The following is a 17,250-nucleotide window of genomic DNA, read 5'->3' on the forward strand; positions in this document are numbered from 1 at the left end:
CCGTTACACTTCAATAGCCCTGGCAATAGGCAATAAAATATTAGTATTTTTTTTATTTATAAAATAATACAAAATAATTTTAAATGTAATTTCAGATAAGATTTTTAATCGTTCTCGTTGCGCTACGCGTCATTATCCGAAGTATTATTAAATAATATAAAATAATTTTATTTGTAATTTCGGATAAGATTTTTAATCGTTCTCGTTGCGCCATTTGTCATAAAATCTGAAAAGACAATTATTGGGGATGGATTTCCGATAAGATTTTTAATCGTACTCGTTGCGCCACGTGTCATTATCCGAAAATACAATTATTGGTGATGGATTTCTAATAAGATTATTAACCAATCACGTCGCGCCACGTGTCATAATCTGTTTACAATCTTTAAGGATAGATTTCCATTAGATTTTTAACGAATGACGGCATGTCACGTGTCATTATCCGAAAATACAATTATTGGTGATGGATTTCTAATAAGATTATTAACCAATCACGTCGCGTCATGTGTCATAATCTGTTTACAATCTTTGAGGATAGATTTCCATCAGATTTTTAACGAATGACGACATGCCACGTGTCTTATCCGAAAATACAATTATTGGTGATGGATTTCTGATAAGATTATTAACCAATCACGTCGCGTCATGTGTCATAATCTGTTTACAATCTTTAAGGATAGATTTCCATCAGATTTTTAACGAATGACGGCATGCCACGTGATATTATCTACAACCTAATCCTTTATGAATCCTCCATATAATCCACCATCCATCCTCACAAATCTCACACCAATTTTCTCAAGATCTCTATCATTATTCATAGTTTCTGCTTCTTTTTTCACAAAATCTCTATCATTATTCATAGTTTTTGCTTATTTCTTACAATGTCTTCTTCTTCCTCAAGGATGATGTGGGAACTCGATCAGGAAGAGGAAGAATTGTTTAACCAATCAAAAGGAATGTTTAATCTCCAGGTGGCAAAAAATGAGAGGGAAGATGATAAGGAGCGTAGAAGGAGAGATGACGAAGCAAGAATGGGCCGGGCCTCACATTCCCGTCGAATCATCCAAGCTGTGGCTCAGATCTACAGGCCCAGCCGTTCCGGAAACCTTGATAGAAGCAAGCAACGACGAGGTACGAAACTCTTGGATGATTATTTTGTCCGTAATAGTGCATTCCCTGATACGTACTTTAGACGTCGTTTTAGAATGAAATGATATTTGTTCAACAAAATCATGATTGCTGTTTGCAACCATGATTCTTACTTTGTGTAAAAGAATGATGCTTTTGGTGCTATGGGTCTCCTTCCTCAGCAAAAAATTACTGCTGCCTTGCGGATGCTTGCATATGGAGCATCTGCAGACCAAGTGGATAAGATAACTAGAATGGGGAAATCAACCATTCTTGAGTCCCTGATGACGTGTTGCGGAGCAATCGAATCTATCTACATCGCAGAGTACCTCCGGAAACCTACAAACATGGACTTGCAAAGGCATCTGAAGAAGGCCGAGATGCGTGGTTTTCCTAGGATGATTGGAAGCATTGATTGTATGCATTGGACGTGAAAAAATTTTCCAAGTACATGGCAAGGCACTTATGGGGATAGAAAATGAGCAAAAAGTATCATTTTGGAGGCGGTGGCATCTTTTGATACATGGATTTGGCACACCTTTTTCGGGATTCCAGGAGCTCAAAATGACCTCAACGTCCTTACTCAATCCTCATTGTTCAATGATGTCCTGCAAGGAAAGGCACCAAAAGTCACGTATGAGGTCAACGGACGTATGTATAACGGGTCATACTACCTAGCTGACGACATTTACCCAAGGTGGTCAACATTTGTCAAAACAGTGCCACGTCCGCGAAGTGCAAAGGAAAAACACTTTGCAAGCTGTCAAAAAGGGTGCAGGAAGGATATGGAGCGTTGTTTCGGTATCCTCCAAGCTCACTGGGCGATCGTCAGGGGTGCTGCCAGATTGTTTGATGTAGAGTCGCTTCGATCCATCATGATGACGTGCATCATTCTTCACAACGATTATGAAGCCGTTGATGAATATGAGTCAGACACGATGAACAATTCAAGAACACATATATATTGTGCTCATGACGCCACCGATGAGCCCGTGCAACATGAGCCATTACAAAGGGATGAACGTTACAATGAAAGGGTCATTCAACGATATACTGCATTTCAAATGCCAAACATGCACAACGCCCGGCAAAATGACTTGATAGAGCACCAGTGGGCATTGAAACAAGCTGAAGATAATTAAGTTCATTTAGTGTGTTTTTTATTATTTGATATGTTTATGTAATTTTATTTGGTGTGTTTTATTATTTGGTATGTTTATGTAATTTTTTTAGTTCAGCTTTAGTAAGTTTTTTATTATTTGGTATGCTTATGTAATTTTATTTGGTGTGTTTTTGTCACTTGAATAAATATTCTCTTAGTATAAATAACTTACCAAATTCATTTGAATAAATATTCAATAAATTGGAAACAACATAAAGTACTATATTCAATAAATAATAAATTACAACCCAAAGTGATTGGAAAATTATGGGCTCCGATTACAAAAAGTACTTTATTCATCATCACTTAACCAATTTGTGGTGCTAGGATGATCTTCTCTTGTGGTGCTAGTACCATCTTGGCTTACTCTCACTTCTTTTGCATGTCTCATTCGCACCACGTTCGCTTTCTCTGACTTCCAAAAAAATTTAGAATTTGGAGACTTCCCTTCTAAAGGCGTGTTCATAATTTCACGATCTCGTTGAGCCTGTCTTTCTTCTCTAACATGTTCCCTTTCTTGCCTAAGTAGCTCTCTTTCTCTCTCATTAGCCTAAAATTCTCTCTCAATAGCTTCAACTTTTGCGTCCTCTCTAGCCTTATCAGCCTCATATTTCGCCATTTCCCTCGCCAAAGTCAATTCATCTTGGCGAGTAAGTTCTTCCATGAACTTTGCATAATCATTCTTGGAAGCACTCCTTTTTCTCTTTGAAGCCTTATTACCTTGAGGCCTAATTGGATAACGGGTCGAACCCGACGCTTGTTCAGGGAGAGGCGTTTCGGGCACTTCTTCTGCATCATCTTCATGAACATGTGAGCCATGATCGGGTGTAGAGTGTAGAGGGGTGATGTTCATGAAAACTTCTGGACCGATAAGCACAACTCTAAATTTAGGACAATCTTTGACAATATTCCAACATTCCTACCGGTTGAATGATTTATTTTTGCTTTTGGTTTTGGCACCGTACTAAGCTTGTGCTTGAAGTTCCTACACAATGCGGGAGAAGAAATAATTATAATGAAAATAGGTAACAAATAAATAATACAAACAAATAATTATAATGTAAGTAGGTAACAAATAAATAATACAAACAAATAATTATAATGTAAATTTGGGTATAGTACAAACAAATAAATAATATATTGTTACCTGATCCGAGTAATTTTCCTCACTTCGAATATTAGTACTAGCTTGTGCCAAGACGTCTCTCCACGTACTAAACGATTGGCTAAGTAATTTCCAACGACTGGACATCGATTCTTTGGTTCTTTTCCCAACAATTTTCTCAAGATAATTGGTATGAATAAGACTCCACATTTCTCGCAACTGCATCTCATTACCCGTAAGCGAACTATGAGTAACTTCAACCTAGCTAGTACACAACGCAACATCTTCAAGAAGCGACCAATTCGTACCTGCATCAGTAGTCATTTTGTTGAAAAAAAAAATGGATTGAAATTTTGAGAGAAAGAAAGGAATGTGATTGAAAGTAGTTGAGAAAATATGAAATTGTGGTGTAAGGTAGATGATAATTAGAAGGTATTTATAGAAAAGTAAAAACAATTTTTTTTCGAATTTTTTACAATTTTTTTTTAAATTTTTATTCAACTAATTAATCTCTACCGTTGGATATAAAAAAAATTTGAATTCCAACACTCCAGATTATGCCATGTGTCACGATGATAACTTTTTTTAATTTTAAAACTATTTTTCTTTTATTTTTTTATTTATAAAGCAGATTAATATCAACCGTCGATCTCAGATCGAACGGATGATATTAAATAATTTTTTTTTATTTTTTTTACCGTTGAGATCGAACGGTCCAAGTTAAAGAGCCGTTGAGATCGAACGGACTGTGGGAAGCCACGTGGCTTCCAACGGTAACATTTCAGTCTGAAAAGTGGGTTGACTTTTCTAAAAATATGTCGGGCGACGCGCCCCCAAGCGCGAGTAGGGTGCACGTGTCTGACGAAAAGAAAAAAAAAAAAGGACCTAACACCAGGCTGACGTCAGCCTTGACGTCACATCCATTCGGGCTCTTGGGCTGTCAATTCTTCACAGGCCCTGAGCTCGGGCCTCCACCTCCACTCGAACTCCTTCACGCTGGAGCGAATCCACAGGGCCTCGGGCCCTTTTCTCTGGCCTGTCCCCCGAGCAATCCACCACGATGGAGTTGCTCTAATACCTATTTTTGTTTTCGACTGTGCGGTTTTAGGTCAGTGTCATGGTGGAATATCGAAAATTCTAGACTTAAGATTGACGTTTGTGATTGAACGTTGCATATATGCATTGATTGCTTACAACTTATAAGACAGTCTGAAACTTCCAGCTAATTAATTCAGCTCACTTCGTCAAAACTTTCTTATCATCAGTTGTCATACTTCCTTTCCCCTCAACTTGACTACGCTAGATGTAGGACTATTACAACTGATTATATCAAAGATTTTTATTACCGATTACATGCGTAGAATCGATTATACCTAATTAAATTTTCTCGTTATTAGTAGCTTGAGTTACATTGCATGGGGTTACCTACCAAATAGGCTAATAAAGGTGGACCCTTGCAAAAAAAAAAAAAAAGCTCAAGATGCAAGAGTAAGTTAGGGGTCATGGACAAGAGAAAAATTTCAGTGTGTGAGGAATACAGGCTGATATACCAAGTGTCATAATACAAATTGTTAGAAAATTTTCTAGTATCCAACTACTTTATATTATGACACTTGATATACCGAACCGTGTTCTTAGCACATTGAAAAATATCTCCATGCACGTATAGGTTAGAATTTGAGACAAACAATAGATTTTTTTTTTTGGGGTGGGGGGGGGGGGCGAGGGGGGCAGTTGAATTCAACGGATGAGGATCCTCTCTGAATTCTCTTTATGGGGATCCTCATATCATGATCGTTCATAGTATATCGTGCGATCAGTTTTCGTTAGGTACTATTTGTGTTTAATTTTAAATAAATAAATTTAAAATAATTTATAACCGTACGATGTACGATAAATGGTTAGGATGTGAGAATCCCTACAACTAGAATCCGGATGGGATCCAAATCCAAATTCAACTTGTACTTTCTTCAACAACTTTCAACGTGCCACATTTTTCCTGCTTGAAACATGTTTTACAGCCCCTCATCATTTTGTTACTTTGATTACTTTTTCACCTGAAGAAAATAAAAAGATTCCACCAATAATTCAACAAGGTAGGGCTTGCCATCAACCCATAAGCACCAGGGTCCTCATTCCATCATTACACAAATAGGAATTGCGAAAACAATATTCTTGCTTATTAATTTTCTGTGGGCTGGGTGCAAAAGCCGAAAAACTACCCACCATGTAAAACCATATGATTTTGCACCCTGTTAATTATAATGGTTTTTCTTATCAATATATAGGTTAGTTAAAAATTGATTAGAAGACTTTAAAACATGCATGCACAATCTCCAAAGCCCCTTTTCAAGAACTGTCAAATGTAACATAGAAAGTTTACCTTGATCGATCAGCCATGAATCCATAAGTTGCATGTGATAACTAATTGTTTATACAGATTGCATCAAAATTTGAATCCGTTGTGGCTAATTAACTTTTGAGTCAATTTATTTGGTGTCACCTTATTGAATCATGGTAGTTAAACCCAATATTTTACTGTCACGTTAGGGCAGCAGGAAGCTAGCTTTACGATACGGTAATTATTCCTTTTGCATATCCAATAAAATGCTTCCATGCATGTTTGTGCTGTCAGTGACAATTTTTTCCATGTTACACCCAAAGGGCAGCATGATATTAGGGACCACATTACGGGTCTATTAAAGTTAATCATATCTTAAAAAGCTGTTAAACGAAAGATTTAGGTTTTCTGTGTACTCTGTGCTGGAATTTGGTTTTATTGTACTATATATGTGTCAAAGTGATTTCTCATTTCTGCCATGCAACAAGAGAATATAATGTGAACATATACTTGCCCCACAAATTGCAGTACCATCATTGATCAATGTGAATGGTTGTGGCTTTGCGCCTTTTGTAGTACTTGTGCATGCACATTTTTTAAGTCACGCTACGTAGAGGCACCTATAAATGCATGAACGAAATGTAATCCCAACCAATTAATCGATAATTTTTTTTCATTTTAGTTATAATGCTAACACATGTCATTATCGATTTACACATGTTATAACATATAATATTTTAGTATTAATGTCATACCTTAAAATATAAAATTTTCATTCACCATGTTACAATTTTATGACATACAAATTAATAACATCACTTAGCAAACCTATTGTTACACTTTCGTCATCTATTAGTAACTTAAAAATAAGTCGGATAGCTAAAGATGATTTTATGCTAGCTGCCTCAAATACCAATTCCCACCATCTGTCTTAATATTATAATATTTGTGATTTTTTTTTTCCTGTTTGTCATACCATTGATTTTTATACCAAAAAATTAGTTAACAAAAGCAACCGGTCGGTTGTTCATTAGTTTTTTTTTTTCTTTTTTTTTTTTCTGTCCCTAATGTAGTTATTTACATTGACTTGTTGATGAAGAGCTAGCTCGCAGTACTCATTTTCCAAGTATTGTACATTTTCAATGGAGCAATATTGGGACTCATGCTAGATCGAATACTCCATTACTTATTGAATCAAGAAATGTTATATTGCCCAAAATTTGGTTCCGGTTACTCAGTTAATTTCACGCCTAAGTACTCAGGTAGATCACAACCACAAATCCCAAGGATTTTTGTGAGCAACGCATGATTCAAATTACCCAATAAACAACAAGAACATATTAGCTACCACATATTCCAATTGCATACATCTCGGTTTCAAAAGGCAATTGCAAATTCCAATTTGGAAATGCCTTTTAAGTTGAATTGTAGCCAAATTGAAAAAGATTCTTGGCAAAGATTTACAAAGGGACAACATAAAAAGAATTTACATTGATCAATTATTTCTATAACTCCAACGTATATAGGTTTATTTACTTATTTTTGAACAAACACTAGAATATTTACGTAGAAAGAATTTAAATGGGACAAAATAACTCTATAAAACAAAATCATTTCTTTGCATGAGTTGAACATAAAATATGTTTTGAGTAAATGAAGACAACTACCACAGAAATAAAATCGTAACCAATACAACAACCATTGTTGACCTCAAGTTATAAATAAAAGGTTAAATTATAGCAAAGGTCTCTAATTTATACCACAAGCTTAGTTTTGTCCCTTAACTCTACTAATAGTTTCTTCCATCCTTGAATTATGTCATTTGCTAATAGTCATTTTCGTTAACTCTGTCAACTTTTCCTTTAAGTTGAAGGATATAATATGAATTTCATCCAAAAATAAGAAAATGAATGTTTTTTAAGAGAAATACTTGGCTCTTTAAGGATTGAGGAGAAAAATCTCCTTAAAATACTCCGTGATCTATTCACATAACTTCGTGCTTATGTTTAGAGGATTGATTAAATGATTTTAGTCTTAATTGATTATTTGCAGAGGTAATATTTACATAGTGAGGAGTAACTCCTCCTTAAGCACGAAATTCTGATTGTAAGCACGAAATTCTATAAATAAGTCATGAAGTATTTTGAGGAGGAACTCGTCCTTAACCCTAAGGAGCTAAGCTCTTCTCTTTTTGAATAAATTAAATTCTTTCTGTATAAAACGACCATTATACCCTTAAATTTGACAGAAAATAAGACAAATTTAACAGAATGTACGAAAACAAAATATGAAATAAAGTTCAAAGACATTTGATATCACGAACTAGATAAAATGTGAAGAAAACTAGGATAATAACCTAATAAGAGAGTAGGGTTTCAAGAAAAGGATAAAAAGGCACGCACAACTGGACTAAAACGTGGATATATATTGACATATTATGTTTGTATAATCAACAATATACTCTACACATTCATTTCTTTTAATTATTGTCATTATGCAATACATAATGCTATCCACATATGTATCTTTCCGTCTTCCTCGAGATGTTAAATGAAAAATTACTTTTTATGAAAAATATCTGTGGTGGTAAAAGGTCAACGGTCAAAGATTTGCATTACTCGCTCTGTCTCCCACACAGGCACCACATTCCCTTCCTCTGTAGCTTCAGCTTGTATGCAGTGCAGAACTCTATCTCTCTCTCTCTCTCTCTCTCTCTCTCTCTCTCTGTAACATTGACACATTCATCGGTCAGTCGTTGGTATAAATAAACAATCCCAAAATCCTTCACACTCACACCAAGCACTATGCGTCCCACTTGGGCGCGGGCCTACCTGCTTCCTCGGTGCACCCGTCTTCTCCCAATTCTCCTCCCCCTCTTTTCCACCAAATGCCCTGTGGGTACCACTTTCCCCCGGCCCTTACAGTAGCCCTAGAGCTTTGGGTCACATTTTCCCACCATTATTTTGGGGTTTTCTGACCCTGAACTTGCTCGGTTCCCCGCCATCCGATCATATTACCAGTCGGGGGTTTGACCAGTCTTAGATTAGGCCAAAAGGGTGAACAAACGACGACTGAGGTGGGGCTTTGACACGTGGTCAGATCGAGACATCTCCCCGTGGAGTGTATATGGTGACGGGGAATTGCGTCAGATTGAGAAACTTTAATTTAGTTACTTTGTTCATAACAACCATTCTCTTTTGTATTTCTGAGTTGAAAACTTATCGGTTATATAAGAGTAAGTTCTTAACTTCAATTGTATATAAACCTCCATAGTTTGTGCATAGTCTTTCTTAGGGCCACAAATTCAAAAATATTTTCTTCCTTAGACCATCTTCAATAATTGGGTTAAAAGCTAAATTTTTTTAGTCCAGAAAATTTAGCTTTTAGCCCAGAAACAATTTTTCTACTCCAACCGTTCCAACCTAAAATTTTAGCCCGGAATTATTAAAGAATAAATTTAGGCTTTTTTTTTTGTTAAATTAAATTTAAAAATAAATAAATATGTAGACTATCGTACATTAATTTTATGAACATTTTAATCTAAAAAAATTTAAATTTCGATAAATATTAGGTGGAGTCCACTCCGATTTCTGGGCTAAATTTTGGGGGAAATTTGGCATTGGTTTAGCATTTAGCATTTAGCCCAAAATTTCTCCTTGGATTGGAGTGGGTTTGGGGGGAAATTTTGAGGGGTAATTTGACTTTTAGCCCACCATTGGAGTTGGTCTTAGGGTTGCGAATTCAAAACTCGGAAGCCTTTGTATAATAATCACAGATTGTTGTAGAATGCGTTGAATCTTCCATCGGTGAAATACTAGGTCGATAAGGGTTAGATAATTAATTAGTTGTTTTGACTATGATTAGGTGAGAGACTTCCAGACTCTAAATCACAAGAGATTGCGGTCAAGTTAGTAAGAGAAGGATCACAAAATGTTAGATAAGAAAGAATAGAGATGCACCAGGTGAGAATTGCAAAAGCATGTAAAAGGGGGTTTCAAATTCCTATTACATGTCTTTGTAATGCTCATATGGTGCATTTCTAATTCCACTTATCTAATATTTTATAATTCATTGCTTACTAAATTGACCTCAAACCCTCGAAATTTGGAAATCCCTCACCGAAACACAGTCTTGAAATTTAGCTACAAGGTAGCTAATGAGTGCTTCCTTTAGTCGTGACAACTTGGTAGCAATGCTACCAAATGACAAGACTTGTCATTTTGTATTTTAGGTTCAAATATCGTTAATAATGAGTTTGATACAACTTATGCTCCTACCTCTTAATGTAAATATAACATTGTATTAAAAAAAAGTATCATCTTTAAGTCCTTTGCCAGGAGTCATACTCTACTTATATATGTGCACATGGCTATGCTCTTGACTTCTTTGTTATTTGAAAGAGCTTTTTGTACTATGAAAAGCGCTTCATTTTTGTAAAATCATAAACTTGCCTTGCCCTTGCTTGTTTAAGGATAAAGAGGAATTGTTGTTTGAGTTAAAGTCAAATTAAAGCACTGTTGATTAAAATGGTCCCCTAAAATCTCTAACGTTGCCACATGCAATTTGGCATTGCCTGTGGTATGAATAGGATTATCTTTGACCTAAACTTCCTTTATAATTGGACACGTTAGGTATCGAATGCTAGGACTAATGACTGCTACCCCCTTGAGCTGTATGTATAATTTTCTTCGTGATAAATTAGATAGTTTATGTAAGTTGCAAAACAACTTTTTTTTTCTTGGATTCAACCCTATAGTTAACCATTTTCTAATTCCAACAGGGTGCATAACCATTTTCTTTCTTTTCTGTTACATCGGAAGAAATCGAACCCTCAAGCTAATCACGTTCTAACCCATTTTTCCAAACTAATTGTTATTTATTTCTAAGATTTATGAGTTATTCGTTGCATACGTGCAACTTTGAGATAGCCTGATTCCACGTGAAGGTTGACAAAGAAATGTGTTTGAATAAATAAGCTTAATATTGAGAGGAGGCATGTTTTTGCTAAGCTTAACCGAGTAGTGCCAGCTGGTGCTTTCGTCTTTATCCTCCTCTTTCTAATCAAGAAGTACATAAATAAGATACAAACGAATATCAAAACCTTAAGAGGGCAGACCAAACAATATAGGCGAAATTATTTTCTCCCTATATCTGGCATTTGAAAAAGTTAAGTCCACCTTGACGTGTGCGTGTGTCCACTCGTTTCTCTCTTCGTAGGAGCAAAGAAATCATGCATGCCAATCTAGTCACCCAACAATCTGAACAAGGCAAGCTCCAGCTACTCACATATGATGGAAATTCTCCACAAATTTGCTAGAGAGAAGAAAACTTTTGTGGCTTTCGATCTCTAAGGTTTTCTTTTCATATATCCCACTTAAATCGATCAAAGTTCTTCAAGGAGTAACAAAAATAAGATTTTATAAATAAATGACAAGAGTCTTTTTCTTCATCTACCCACTCTACTAGGGTTAGGTTAACTTTCTTTTTATCACTTTGTGTTTATATTATCAAAGATTCAAAATTCAACCATCTTACCACTTCAAATTAGGAAGCATCTCCTCAAACACACAAAAATCCAACCCTCTCGAGTCTTCCTATAATCGCATAATACTCATAATCCCTTGAATATTATGGAAAACGTTAAAGGAGACATCTTAGAAGCGTGTATATATGCAATTCCATGTACTAATTAATGTTCTTCTCTATATAAGGTACTCTTTTGTTATTTTATTATTTTAATTAGAGGATCCGTCATGAATTATAGGCTTACCAAGGAGGACATGGAATATATTGCAAGTCGTCTCAAACAAAATGAAGTTAACCCAATGTAGGAAATTTATGATCTTATCCTCACTCTAATGAGACAACTATTGGTTTAATTAATACGATATTCATTTAGCGAGTAATGCTAAAGAAATCACATTTTGATACCATATGCAGTATTAGTATAAAGCAGATAAAGAGAAACTATGCAGCGTAAGTTGAGATATATCCCTAAATTATATATAAGAATATCTTCCTATAGAATTTTACTCAGTTGTCGTATTCAATTATAATGGATGAAAGTCCAAATATTGGATTAAACTGAGTCGAAATCCCCAAATTTCAATGCCACCCATGATTTTGTTCCCTCCAAAATCATATATAGTTTATTTACTCTTTTGTCAAGCTCATTAAATATTCTCATTAGTAAATTGTCACAACAGTAGTTGGCCATCAATGTCTAAAAAGGTTTATATATTATCATTCATCATCTTTACTGAGCACCTTTAGTTGGATATATAAATGTGCCTTTTATATTGACACGTTCCGATTCTGATGTTCTAAGATATCGGGATGGTCACGTGCTGGCGGACATTCGAAGATGATGTAAGTCATTTAATAAATGCATATGCTGAAAACATCTAAATCATACGTATAAATTTTGTTTATGAAATGTAGCAAGATAATAGAATGTGATTATTTTGGATATCGATACGAGGGCATGTCATATATTTCAGGTTCCGCCCCTTCTTCAAATGGGATGAGATTAATGCTTTAATTATTGGGAATACTCACCATACGCATCAAGAACAAAAAGTAGAGATTAACTTGTCACGGGTTGTCGAGTCGTAGAAATAAATTCTTTGCAAAGCAAATCTGAGATAACATTTTGCAGTATTGGAGGAGTTCCAGCCGAAGAAAAATGTACTCCCCAACAGACTAACAACGTGCAGGCACAGGAGGTCCAATCATACACGTGTCGACAAACCAAGTTGGCAGCCAGCTGGCTGCTCCCACTTGGATACTTGAACAAGTAACCCTCCAAGTCTTTTACCGCACATAACTGCGCACATTATTCTTTTCTTCCGAATTATACTCGCTAAACATTGCTAAACTTGACTAAAGAGTAATGTTATATTTACTACCTATTTGCATTCAAGTTGGTAGCCAACTGGCTAGTCCCAATTGAATACTTGAACAAGTAACCTTTTACGTTTTTTTCGGTACACTATGACACACACTATTCTTCTTCTCTCAGATTATACTTGCTAAACATTGACTAAAGATTAATGCTACACATGTGTACCATCTCTTTAATGAAGGTAGGATCTGTTAACGTATGTAGATCTCATCTTTATTAAAAAAAAAAATAATAATACAAATATGTAGTAAAAATAATAGTAAGTATCACGTTAAAATATCATCGTTACGTCGTTTTTCAATTCTGATTACCGGGTAATGCAACACCACCGGCGATAAAAAATAAATGAAGCGACTGCCGGTATTTTGTGATACATCCATGGTACATGCGCGCATGTAAAGAGTGTACCTACTGCAGGTTTACCGGATATTGCCGGCTGTAAATATTTGTTTAAGAGTTTCAAAGGCCTTCAAAGTTTTTAATTTTTTTTTCCTTGTACGACAAGTACCCTTTGATATGCACTGTAGTAAGCAAGTAGTCCACTACTTTCGCAAGAGGAAAAAGGGGTTTTAAAATGGGTTAAAAACTTAAGCTTACTTAAGCTTCCAAAATGACAAAGTTCATATAAAGGTGATTTCATTTTAAGATTTTTATAAATTAATATTTCATTTTGAGCTAAAGTTAGTGGGATTTCCATGAAATAGAATTGTCCAATTGGGAAAGGGATTTAGGTTCGTAAAGATTTGATGTACATCATAGGAAAGTTGCTTCACTTTTGATTTTATTTTTGTGGTTGCTTTGTTATGTTGACAGAATTTGACTGATTGAATAATTTAGAATAATTGTACAGTTTAGCTAGTAATGTAGCATGTCGATAGTCTTACATGTTATATTCTTAAACTTTTTATTAAATGTGTAATACAATTTAAAAGTCTAATTCAACTAGTAATGTAACACGTTGGTAGTTTGATATATGATGTAATGTAACACTAATGTGGCATGTTATATTACTATACTCTTTGTTGAATGAACGATTCAAATTAACTGCCTAGTCTCTAACACATGTGTTTTTTTTATCGAACTACAATCTTGCATAGCATGTTGCGGAACTCTTAATTAAATGAGGGATTCAAGTTCACAATCTAGTCCAACAACGGAATGAGATACTTAGTGGAATTAGCCAAGGACGGCAATGAATGAATAGAAACTCCATGTTTTCATGTGAGAGTAGCAAATGTTGAGAAAAGGAAAACAAAATGATACTAATGGTGGATATTTACAACTATGCCCTTCTTTTTATTGTTGTATTTACTTTCCCATCCCCATATAACCCTCCAGGTGAAAGCAAAGCCACCTCCATTTTCCTGCTCTATATAAACACCGGTTCTCCCTTCTTTCTCCCCCACACCTAAACCATCATCTAGTTTTCATCACACCATCTCTCTCTCTCTCTCTCTCTCTCTCTCTCTCTCTCTCTCTCTCTCTCTCTCTCTTACAGTTTCAAACCAATCTCTCTCTCTCTCTCATACAGTTTCAAACCAATCTCTCTCTCTCTCTAATTCCAAACTACGCACAAACACCATGCCTGAAGCACCGAAGAAATTTCTGAATCCCACGGAGGACTATAACCTCCAAGACAAGAACAACAAGATCCTTCACTTCATCGAAGAAGTCACAAAAACCCCCCACGAGGTTCAAAAACGAGTCCTCGCTGAAATCCTCACCCGTAATGCTCACGTCGAGTACTTGCAGCGCCACGGCCTCAACGGTCACACTGACCGTGACACTTTCAAAAAAATCATGCCCGTTATCAAATACGAAGATATCCAGTCAGATATCAACCGTATCGCCAATGGTGACACCTCCCATATCCTCTGTTCCAAGCCCATTTCTGAGTTTTTGACCAGGTGCGTTTTTACATTTTACATTTCTTCATGCCTTTAGATTAACTTTTGTAATTGATTATTTGGATGGTTTTGTTGATTCAAGCGATATTAATATTATAAATAATTAGTAAACAACTGGACTGGGATTCGAACTTGGGTGGAGCATACTGTTGTAGCCAACTCACGTCTAGGCCTGCGGTTATTTTAATGGTTAGGCTAAATGGGCTTGTTTTTGTTGCAGTTCTGGCACATCCGGAGGGGAAAGAAAACTGATGCCAACAATTGAAGAGGAGCTAGAGAGGAGGTCTTTACTTTACAGTCTGCTGATGCCTGTGATGAGCCAGTATGTCCCCGGACTGGACAAGGGCAAAGGAATGTACTTTTTGTTCATAAAATCCGAGGCCAAAACCCCCGGCGGACTTGTGGCCAGGCCGGTCCTAACAAGCTACTACAAAAGCTCACATTTCAAACAAAGACCCTATGACCCTTACACTAACTACACCAGCCCCAACGAGACCATCCTCTGCCCGGACTCCTACCAAAGCATGTACTCCCAACTCCTCTGCGGTCTCTGCCAGAACAAGGAAGTCCTCCGAGTCGGTGCTGTTTTCGCCTCTGGCTTCATCCGGGCCATCAGGTTTCTTGAGAAGCACTGGACTATTTTGTGCAAGGACATAGCCTCCGGGACTCTTAACCCCCAGATTACAGACCCGTCAGTCCGCGAGGCAGTGATGAAGATCCTTAAGCCTGATCCGAAGCTTGCAAGTTTCATTGAGGGTGAGTGCCGGAAGGACTCTTGGCATGGGATTATTACCAGGCTTTGGCCAAACACAAAGTATGTGGATGTGATTGTGACCGGGACTATGTCCCAGTATATTCCGACACTGGACTATTACAGCAACGGACTGCCTCTGGTTTGCACTATGTATGCCTCTTCGGAGTGCTACTTTGGTGTTAATCTAAACCCTCTGTGCAAACCCAGTGAAGTGTCCTACACTCTTATTCCCACCATGGGATACTTTGAGTTCCTCCCAGTCCAGAGGAACAATGGGATTAATACTAATCCCGTCTCTGTCCGCAAATCACTCAATGAGAAGGAGCAGCAAGAACTAGTTGATCTTGCAGATGTGAAGCTTGGACAAGAATATGAGCTTGTTGTCACAACATATGCTGGTAAGTGGTAACTTTATTTTTTTTATTTAAATTTTTTGTGTTTTAAGTGGTTTAATTCATGAAATTACAAATTTTGTTATTTTTGGTGCTGAAGATTGACATGGGACTGTTTAATCCGCAGGACTGTACCGCTACAGAGTGGGGGATGTGCTAAGAGTGGCCTCATTCAAGAACAAGGCACCGCAGTTCAACTTCATATGCAGGAAAAATGTTGTCCTGAGCATTGACTCGGACAAGACTGATGAGGTGGAGCTCCAAAACGCAGTGAAAAATGCCGTGAACCATTTGGTCCCGTTCGATGCCACCGTGACGGAATATACTAGCTATGCGGACACAACAACAATCCCGGGACACTATGTGCTCTTTTGGGAACTTAGCCTCAATGGGACAACTCCAATCCCACCCTCGGTCTTTGAGGACTGTTGCCTCACCGTCGAAGAGTCCCTGAACAGCGTCTACCGGCAAGGCCGGGCCTCCGACAAGTCCATCGGACCGCTCGAGATCAAGATTGTCGAGACGGGGACGTTTGACAAGCTCATGGACTATGCCATTAGCTTGGGAGCTTCCATTAACCAATACAAGACCCCTAGGTGTGTGAAATTTGCACCCATTGTGGAGCTCTTGACCACAAGGGTGGTCTCAAACTACTATAGCCCCAAGTGCCCCAAGTGGGTCCCAGGCCACAAGCAATGGTGCAACATTGATTAGGAAGGGATTAAAAAATGAAATGGAAGGGGAATGGAGTAGCTTTTGGCCCACTGATTTTAGAAGAAGCTGCTTTCACGGAGGTTCACAAGAAGTGCTTTTGTAATCATCTTAGGGAAAGAGTAGTAACTACTACCATTTTAATTAATTAGGTTAACCTTATGTTTTTTATTTTCATCTCTCTCATTTTATTTTTTTTTGGAAGTTTTTAGAGTACTGCTTTTTTTTTTTGGAAGTTTATAGCTCCTTTTTCTACCATGTACAAAAAACTGTTCCAGTTTCAAGGAAACTCTTTTTCTTTATTGTTTAATTAGCTGTATTTATTTATTTATGGAAAAGAGTTATTTTTATTTACTTGAATTAATAAGTTTCATGGCCACTTAGATTGTAGTACTAAGTAGCCATGAAACTTTTTTTTTTCATTAAGAAAAAAAGTTTTTCGGTAACTTAGTACCATGGTCTAATAGTATTCTTCTTTACTTATAAGTGAGAGATCTTAAGTTTGCTTCTCGTCAAAGGTGAATTTGAACCACATTATTGTTAATCTATTATGAGGTTAAGTCCAACCGGATAATATTATTTGTTAAAAAAAAAAAAAAAAAAATTCATGGGAATTTGATTCCTAGATCCTGCCAGGATTCCTGTCCACTGAAGTCTCATGTGCTTTATAACGGCACTCGGTAAGTCTCAGAATTCCAAGTCCTTTCTTTTTCACTCAAGAAAAAGCGTCACAAACTTTTCCCATATTATATGTAGTGATTTTTTTTTTGTTAGTATTATATGTAGTAATTGAGTTACTAATATAAAAACAATGAGAAAGATAACACTTTTCTAAAGATAAAG

The 17,250-nt window shown here is 36.6% G+C and overlaps 1 protein-coding gene and 1 pseudogene across 1 annotated transcript; both read left to right on the forward strand.

Moving 5' to 3' along the window:
- The first annotated feature begins 884 nt into the window (after window positions 1-884).
- LOC137714520 (uncharacterized) lies at window positions 885-2,273 on the forward strand (annotated as a pseudogene).
- Window positions 2,274-14,049: 11,776 nt separating this feature from the next.
- LOC137716203 (indole-3-acetic acid-amido synthetase GH3.6-like) lies at window positions 14,050-16,717 on the forward strand. The gene is made up of 3 exons (XM_068455617.2): window positions 14,050-14,550; window positions 14,771-15,702; window positions 15,824-16,717. Exons 1-3 carry the CDS (start codon window positions 14,225-14,227, stop codon window positions 16,408-16,410), a joined length of 1,845 nt encoding a protein of 614 aa, XP_068311718.2. The 5' UTR covers window positions 14,050-14,224; the 3' UTR covers window positions 16,411-16,717.
- The last annotated feature ends 533 nt before the right edge of the window (window positions 16,718-17,250 follow it).

Source organism: Pyrus communis, chromosome 3 (assembly GCF_041283825.1).
Source record: "Pyrus communis isolate YQ-2024b chromosome 3, ASM4128382v1, whole genome shotgun sequence".
Lineage (NCBI taxonomy): Eukaryota > Viridiplantae > Streptophyta > Magnoliopsida > Rosales > Rosaceae > Pyrus > Pyrus communis.

Excerpts from the sequence above, each read along its gene's own strand:
- LOC137716203 (XM_068455617.2), top strand. The coding sequence starts at position 14,225 with ATGCCTGAAGCACCGAAGAAATTTCTGAATCCCACGGAGGACTATAAC. Across the intron at positions 14,551-14,770 it reads ATTTCTGAGTTTTTGACCAG|TTCTGGCACATCCGGAGGGG; the intron begins GTGCGTTTTTAC and ends TTTTTGTTGCAG. Across the intron at positions 15,703-15,823 it reads TGTTGTCACAACATATGCTG|GACTGTACCGCTACAGAGTG; the intron begins GTAAGTGGTAAC and ends TTTAATCCGCAG.